General features: G+C 48.8%; 1 protein-coding gene across 1 annotated transcript in view; it reads right to left on the bottom strand.

The window, feature by feature from the left end:
* mex3a (mex-3 RNA binding family member A) overlaps positions 1–894 on the bottom strand; it is a 6425-nt gene extending 5531 nt beyond the window's left edge. Inside the window, 3 exon segments of the mRNA XM_080471928.1 lie at positions 463–611; positions 613–845; positions 847–894. Of these exon segments, the coding sequence (XP_080328054.1) occupies positions 463–611; positions 613–845; positions 847–888 (424 nt within the window). The 5' untranslated portion in view covers positions 889–894.
* Between the last annotated feature and the right edge of the window lie 8047 nt (positions 895–8941).

Here is an 8941-nt window from a genome sequence, read left to right as displayed (position 1 = left end):
ACATTGATGGCGTGGATGTAGAATAATTCGCCCACAGGAGGAAGAGGAGGAGGGAGAGGAGAAGGAGGAGGAGAAGGGGGGACGGGTCTCTCTCTCACATGCCTGCGTGCTAAAATTCACTCCAAACGCGCAAAAAAAAAAAAAAAACAAAGATCCGAAAAACCTTTAAAATGTGGCGGCGAGTGCAGCAGAACTTATAACGTTGTAGCAGAGGAAAAGTGGGAGGCTGATGTCTCGGGGGAGTACAAAACACACACACACACACACACACACACACACACCACTCCCTTTTCTTTGTCAAATAACACCAGGTAACAGTTGGAGAACAAAAAAAAACAACAAAGCGCGAAGCAGAGCGCGCGGCTGCGGGAGAAACACGCAACTTTGGAGGGAAATAAATGTGCAAGCCAGCGTTTTCTGCGTGTGTTTGGCTTCTTTTTTTTTTTTTTTTTTTTTTTTTACCTTGTCTCCCCACTATCTCGGCCACATGTTCGGAGCTGGGCACCGGGACGCATTCCGTGATGTTGCAGCCTCGTCCTTTGGTCTCAGTTGAGGAGCTCTCGTACAGGGCGCACAACTTGCTCTTCCCCTGCAGGATCGCGGCGTCCCCCCCCGCCGCTGTTGGTGTGGTTGTGGTGGTTGTTGTTGTTGTTGCTCCGGTCCTGTACTCCTCCCGGTGTCGGGGCTCCGCCGCCGCCGCCGTCCTCGCCTTCCCCGAGCCCCAGCAGAGACAGCTGGCCCAGCGCGACCCTGAGGGCACGGGAGTCGTCCTCCTCCTCGTCGGGCGGCACCAGGAGACCCTCGCTGCCGAAGCCGGAGCCGGCAAGATCCCCGCCGTAGCCCCCCGTTTTTCTCCATGATCCCTGCTAGAACCAGCAGGCTAGGCATGGCTAACAAAAGAGTGTATGAGACAAAGACAGGGGAAAGAGACTGAGAAACAGCACCCGTGCCGCCTCCTCCTCCTCCTCCTCCTCGCCCCCTCCTCCTTGCTATTCCCCCCTCTGCGCTAGTCCCTCCCATAGACCGGCCCCCCTCTCTCTCTCCGAGCTCCGGGCGAACGGGACACAAGGCCGTCTGCACGGTGGACGGGGCCGGCCGAGGCGACGCTCCACCCCGTCTGGTTTCCAAGCCCCCCCCCCCCCCCCCCCCCCCCCCCCCCCCCCTCCCCGGTCCCCCGCTCATCGACCAGTCCGTCTCCGCTCCCGGAGCATGTGGAACCGCGCGTCGTCTCCTGCGAGCATAGAACGGGAGGAAATTTTAAAAAAAAAGAACCTCCTCAAAACAGGCAGCTCGCCTGAAACGAGGCTCCGGAGCCGCAGTGTGGCGCACCGCGAGGCGTCCCTTTGTACGCGCGTTATGTAAGGATCCGGGATGTAAACAGTTGCGTATGAAAAAGGTGCAAGTCGAGTGCGCACATGGCCGGTGGGGAGATGTGGCGGAGCCGCGGAGGAGAGATGATGTCAACTCCATCCGTTACAGCTTCAGACGCTCTTGCGCGTAAAATCAGGAGGCGCCGCGTGAACAGAGGTGGAGACACAGAAACAAGGAGTTTGTGACATTTTTTTGTTTGGTTTGGAGAAGGAGGAGGAGGAGGAGGGGGGGGGGGGGGGGTCCGCCCACCTTCTCCACCGAGCTGTGCTTTGCGGCAGGTCACCGCGCTGTTGTCTCCGGCGCCGTTGCGCATGAGGGATGTTATGTATAGGAGGCGAGGAGAGGGTGTCTGGGGTGGCGCGGGGGGGAGGGGGAGGGGGAGGGGGGGGGGGGGGTTCAGACAGGCGTTGCAGACCCTATGCAGTAAGGGGGGGAACATCAGAAAAGCCCTCGCACATTTCCTGCCTGTTTTTTTTTTTGCAGCAGCAGCAGCCGGTGAACAAAGAGGATCCGTGCGCGTAAAGACTCCCCAAGATGTCCTCGACACGAGCCACACCGCCCGACAGTCCAAACCCCTCCTTCTTCACTCCCATTCAGCCTTTTGCTCCTCACACACAACTTGTGTCTCATTTCAGTCACATGCAAAAGAAAAAAAAAACAATTACACATTTCTCCCTGCAAATAAACCAAAAGTCAAACTCCTTCGTGGAATTTCTGCTGTATTGTTCAGACACGTGGGTCACCTCCGAGCAGAGGCAGTGAGGACATGCTGCAGCCCCCCCCCATCATGTGTGGTGGACGTACAGCAGCATGTTGCATAAGACCACCTGAATGACAAGAACTCCAGGAAGCTCTTCTGCAGCTTGAAGGGAAACTGAAGCAGCTTGAGGGGAAATAATAATAATAATAATCAGGATGAATGAAGCTGCCACGTGGTGGTTGTTGGGGGGGGGGGGGGGGGGGGGGGGGGGGGGGGTTGGATTCACTCTGTTTGTACATTTCTTTCCATCCAGCAAAACAGTGGAAGCTATTAGCATTAGCACGACCCTCAGCTTTCACTTCAACCCACAGGGTGAATCTATTATTTAGAGTAATATCATTACATCAAGTACTTTCACTACTTCCGGCTGTAATACTTTGGTAATTCCTGAAATGTGAACCTGCTTTATGGAAGTTTTGTTTAGAAAACGATGTAGTTTCCATGTTAGTCCACTAGTTGGTGCTGTTGTTAGTTTTAGTACTGATAGCCCCCCCCCCCCCCCCCCCACACACACACACACACACACACACACACACATTAACGGGGATAAAAGGAGGGTGAGGGGTCATGTTCGTCGCTCTGATCTGGACCATCTGGTTGTCAGTTGGTGATGTTTCTGTTCCTCTCCTCTGGTGAAAGACTGAAGGGTTCACTGAGCTCCACCTTCATCCTCCACCTCTTCATCCTCCACCCCCCGACCAGACGTCCTCTCAGGACTGATGCTGCCCCGCTGTCACTGTGTGACATGTTGACACCTTCAGCTGATGATGGAGTGTATGTGAGGGGGGTGGGGGGGATCGATAACCAAGATGTTAGAGGAGGAAGATGCTCTATAATGTGGATGTTAGAGGTCACACAATAATCCCACAAACATCTGAAGGATGTTTATCCCAGGAATCTATCCCAGTGAGACACACACACACACACACACACACACACACACTCTGCTGTCAGTTGGGAACATGAGTCAGGTCGTATGACTTCATCTCTTTTTACGGGTATTAGGTCATCTCTTCCTCACTTTCCCTACCCCCCCCCCCCCCCCCCCCTCCACACACACACACACACACACACACACACACACACACACACAGACCCCCCCACCCCCGATGGATGCTGTGAGCTCAGTGATTCTCCCTGATGAACAAGACTCACCTCACCTCTCTCTTCCCGTAACGCTGATCTGACATCACTGAACTGAGGAGACCTGCTGCTGTCTGCTCCTCCTGCTGCTCCTCCTGCTACTCCTGCTGCTCCTCCTGGTCCTCCTGCTCCTCCTCCTCCTGCTCCTCCTCCTGGTCCTCCTGCTGCTTCTCCTCCTCCTGGTCCTCCTCCTGGTCCTCCTGTGTGCTTCTCCTGCTCCTGCTGCTCCTCGTGGCCCTTCTCCTTCTCCTTCTCCTTCTCCTTCTCCTTCTCCTTCTCCTTCTCCTCCTGCTCCTCCTGCTCCTCCTGCTCCTCCTGCTCCTGCTCCTGCCCCCCCTCCTCCTCCTCCTGGTCCTCCTAGTCCTGCTCCTCTCCCCCTCCTCCTCTTCTTCCTCCTCTTCCTCCTTCTACCGCTCCTCCTCCTGGTCCTCCTGGTCCTCCTGGTCCTGCTCCTCTCCGACCCCTCCTCCTCTTCCTCCTCTTCCTCCTCCTGCTCCTCTCTCCTCCTCTCATTTGCACATTAATGAACATCTCCCTCCCTCTCTCTCTCTCTCTGTCTCGCGCTGTCTCTCTCTCTTTTTCATTGTTTTTTTATTGTTGTGAAGTGAAGTTGATGTAATGCTACATTTTGCCAACAGGTGGCAGTACTGGGCGGCTAACTGATCCACTCAGAGTTTAGTTTGATTTGTTCTGATACACCAGGGTGTCATACTACAGCTCTGTTCGCCACTGGATTGGCTCACTGCACCACCTGGTGGAACAAAGTGGACTCGCTTGTGATTCCACTTTGTTCCACCAGGTGGTGCAGTGAGCCAACCTAACGTGAACTCGTAAGAACTTCACTTCGTCCGGTTCAAGTTGCTCCATGAATTAAGTTTCTTTACTTCCTCTCGGACATTTCCAGATCATCTCAGATGCTTTGAGTGGATTAATACTCGTCCTGCTAAATGCAGCGTCAGCATCAGGACTAGTTTTCTCTCTGGATTATATAATCAGCCGCTCAATCCGCCCCGGAGGGGCGGAACATTAGCGTCCCAGTGAGCGACGCCTCGCAGTGACCGGCAGTCCTGCTCCGTCATTTATGAGCTTAATGAATGTAAACAAACCATTTACAGCTCGCTAACGTCGGCCATGTAAAATTCATGCTCAGCTGTTATGTAATCATTCTCTGTGCAAAAAAAACATTTTGGGAATCGTTCAGCGATCAGCGAGGTCGTCTGTACGACGCTGCTGCTGCAATTCATGTGTGTGTGTATGGGAGGTGGGTGGGTGGGGGTGGGGGGAGGGGTCAGAGAGGAATACATACCATAACCGATTCAACATACAGACGTGTGTCATAATATCTGAAGTCCTAACGTGACGGTGTCATATGTCAACGCTCCCTGAGCCTCAGCAGCTCCACATGCTTGTTTCTGTTCATTTAATGTTTTCAGGATTTTTTCACAAGAAGTGAAACAAAGACGTCAAAACCTGCTGAACAATCAAGAGAAGGTGTGATGTTGTGTGACGTGGTGTGACGTTGTGTGACGTTGTGTGACGTTGTGTGACGTTGTGTGACGTGGGACGTTGTGTGACGTTGTGTGACGTGGTGTGACGTGGTGTGACGTTGTGTGACGTGTGACGTTGTGTGACGTTGTGGGACGTTGTGGGACGTTGTGTGACATGGTGTGACGTTGTGGGACGTTGTGGGACGTTGTGTGACGTTGTGTGACATGGTGTGACGTGGTGTGACGTTGTGTGACGTTGTGTGACATGGTGTGACGTTGTGGGACGTTGTGTGACGTTGTGTGACATGGTGTGACGTGGTGTGACGTTGTGTGACGTTGTGTGACATGGTGTGACGTTGTGGGACGTGGTGTGACGTTGTGTGACGTTGTGTGACATGGTGTGACGTTGTGTGACATGGTGTGACGTGGTGTGACGTTGTGTGACGTTGTGTGACGTTGTGTGACATGGTGTGACGTGGTGTGACGTTGTGTGACGTGGTGTGACATGGTGTGACGTTGTGTGACATGGTGTGATGTTGTGTGACGTTGTGTGACGTGTTCACTGTGAGCTCAGTTTGAAAGCAGCTGATCCACATCTGAATTCGCTCAGTTTAGACTCTGAGGTGAACTCAACAGGAAAAAAATAAAAACTCGCTTGTATCTTTATTAACTTTTTTTTTTCTACAAGAAGGGGACTCCATCCCCCCAAATAAACAAACAAACAAATAAACACACGAGTAAATAAATGAATAAATGAGCTAAAATGAGTTACATGTCAAAACTGTACAAAATGTATGTAAAAAAGCATAAAATTTTAAGAAATTAAATTTGAAACAAATATTTATTAGCTCAATCAATCAATCAATCAATCAATCAATCAATCAATCAATCAATCAATCAATCACCCAATTTATGTTGAAAGCATTAAATTATAAGAAATAAAATTCAGGATAAATATTTAATAGGTCATCAAATAAATAAATAAATAAATAAATAAATAAATAAATAAATAAATAAATAAATAAATAAATAAATAAATAGTTAGCTACATAATTAATTGATGGAAAATTTTTCAAAATAAATAATTTAAATAAAAAATTATGTAAACATTGTAATTTCAATTATTCAGATAAAGTTTTCAGCTGCTCAGGATTGTTGAGATATTGAAACCCTAAAGATGTAAACAAAGAAACATTTGAAGAAATATGAGGGTTTTATTTTGTTTGTTTTGTTTTTTAAATAAAAATAAAATAGAGGACGAACGAAGTGAAGAGAGAAAAAAGTTTTTGGAGAACTCCCTCCAGCCGCCAGGGGGCGTCCGCACGCTGTCATCACCTCAATCAGGTGAGCGACGGACAGGTGCGCTGCTGGTCGCTCTGTGGCTCACTGCTGCCCGGTTCTGCACGGCTCGGTTCGGTTCGGTTCGGTTCTGCGTGGCGTTCAGAGAAGAAAGACAAGAAGAAGAAATGAGTGACTGATCAGCTGGCGGCATGTGGAACAGATCGGCTGTGAGCGCGCAGAGGAGCGGGAGCGCGCCTGGAGCGGCTGCAGGGAGGAAGGTGAGTGGGGAGGTGGAGGAGCAGGAGGAAGAGGTGGGGAGCAGGAGGTGAGGAGCAGGATGTTAGGAGGAGCAGGAGGAGGAGGAGGTGCAGGAGGTGCCGTGTGTTTTTAATAAGAAGTTTGTAGAAGTTGAATCGGTTCATGAACTCGGTGACCCGTCGTTTCCCGCCGCGGCCGCCAGAGGGCGCCCCGTTCCTTCCTTTCACTTTATGAATGAGTCCGGGCTGCACCGCGGGACAGTGACAGGAAGCGACCACGGGGGGGCGCCACAGCAGATTAAATAATTGGAATTATTGGCTCTCTAGCACAGCTTCTCTCAGAGATGTACTTAATATATTCATTTAAATGTGCTTCTTCGCAGTTTTAGAGACGATCATTTGAACCATGTCACATGAATCTGGTTAATTTAACGAACTTCCTCTGCTGCGAACAATTTCTGACAGACCTGGAAGTGAAATCCTCTGACAAATTTACAATTCAGGATTTTAATAACTGATATAGGTTTAGATTATATTTCACTTAAATTCTGTTCAACACCCTTTATGTTAGGGAGGCTCGGGAAGATTTTTATACTCTGATTTAAATCAGTTTATTGACTTTTTGAATCCTCAGTTATCGTTTTGTAAAGAGTTAAAGTAACTGGTGGAAATTAATCCCTAAAATCCAGTTTAGTTTAGTCCCTGAAGGGAAAATAATCTAGTTTGAATAAAGTAATGAACCATAAAAAGTAATACTATCAGACATATTTATTTAAAACAAAATAACTGAATGTGTTTAACAAGGTTTTTCATTTTGCACATTTGCTTCGTGATATTTATTAGTTCCCTGCTCAACAGTCACGGTTTTATCAAAATTAATCACATTTCAGGATCCAGATCAAGTCAAAGTTCTTATCAGCAGCAGGAACTGGACACAACAGGGAGAAAGTCTGAAAGAAAATAATCCCTCTTGCTTCATGAGCTGAAGGGGAAACTGTTGGATTAGAAGAGAAAACGGTTTCATGGGATCAAGATGAAACTGAGACGCATCAGGAATTCTGCAGAAGGTTCTAGAACCACAATCTGTGTCGGTTCTCTCAGACCATTCTTTTGGTTGGAGTTTGGAATCTCTCTCTCTCTCTCATCTGTAGGTTCCCTCTCTCTCTCTCTCTCTGTCTCTCTCTCTAGTTTGCAAGTTCTCTCTCTCTCTCTCTCTCTCTCTCTCTCTCTCTCTCTCTCTCTCTCTCTCTCTCTCTCTCTCTCTCTCTCTCTCTAGTTTGCAAGTTCTCTCTCTCTCTCTCTCTCATCTGTAGGTTCCCTCTCTCTCTCTCTCTTTAGTTTGCAAGTTCTCTCTCTCTCTCTCTCATCTGTAGGTTCTCTCTCTCTCTCTCTCTCTAGTTTGCAAGTTCTCTCTCTCTCTCTCTCTCTCTCTCTCTCTCTCTCTCTCATATGTAGTCTCTCTCTCTCTCTCTCTCTCATCTGTAGGTTCCCTCTCTCTCTCTCTCTCTCTCTAGTTTGCAAGTTCTCTCTCTCTCTCTCATCTGTAGGTTCCCTCTCTCGCTCTAGTTTGCAAGTTCTCTCTCTCTCTCTCATCTGTTGGTTCCCTCTCTCTCTCTCTCTCTCTCTAGTTTGCATGTTCTCTCTCTCTCTCTCTAGTTTGCATGTTCTCTCTCTCTCTCTCTCTCTCTGTAGTTTTGCATGTTCTCCCTGTGTGTTGATGTTTCGTCCTCCACTCCAGAAAGCTGCTGAGAGAAAGAAGTGTGATGAAGACTAGAACCGCGGGCCTCTTGACTTCTCAGATAAGACGTGTTTTAAGAGAGTCCAGACGACGACCAACGTTCAGGAACGATGGTAATGTTGGAGGTTTGAGCCTTGATGGTTGGAGGTTGTACAGAACGTTCTGCGGTTCCTGGAGACTCTCGTCTATTTATGTCGAGTTTGGAGTGAATCCAAGGAAGCTGTGACTCACCGTCGCAGCTCACTTCAGGTTTTTTCTTTCTTTCCACTGTTGAATGGAGCCAGACTCTGTTGTGACGCTCATGTGGCACCAGAGCGCAGAGTTTCTCTTCCTGCGGCGGCGCAGAAGCTTCCCGCTCAACGTTTCTTCAGAGACCCTCCTCCTCCTCCTCCTCCTCCTCCTCGCTGTGGCGACCAGACGAATATTTATCCTGTTTCGGATGATTCATGGTGTTTGGTGTCCAGGGAACGAAGCAAATTCACATTACAGTTGTTTACAAGCATGAAGCCGCTTCAAACTGACCGACTGTCTGAAGCTGCAGCGAGACGATAACATAGACCGCCCCGTTTCCACGGCAACGTTTCAAATGAAACATCGTTTTTGTATTTTTGCGTTTTTTTTTTTAAGTTTTGTATTTCCAAGGCAACATTTTCAAAACTTGGCCCGTTTCCACGGTTTCCACAGCAACAATCTGGAAATGGTGTCCGTTTCCATGGAAATGGCAGAAACACTGGGGACAATGCAGTTGTCATGTTTGGCCACTAGTGGGTGTTGTTGGTTGGTTTTGTAATGAAACCACGCACACACACACACACACACACACACACACACACACACACACACACACACACACACTGATTTGAAGTGAAAACACAACTTTTCTTAAGTTTCTGGTGTTTGTTTG

Source organism: Lipophrys pholis, assembly GCF_963383615.2.
Source record: "Lipophrys pholis genome assembly, chromosome: 9".
Classification (NCBI taxonomy): domain Eukaryota; kingdom Metazoa; phylum Chordata; class Actinopteri; order Blenniiformes; family Blenniidae; genus Lipophrys; species Lipophrys pholis.
The sequence above is the reverse complement of the archived record's forward strand: the minus strand, read 5'-3'. Positions and strand labels throughout refer to the sequence as shown.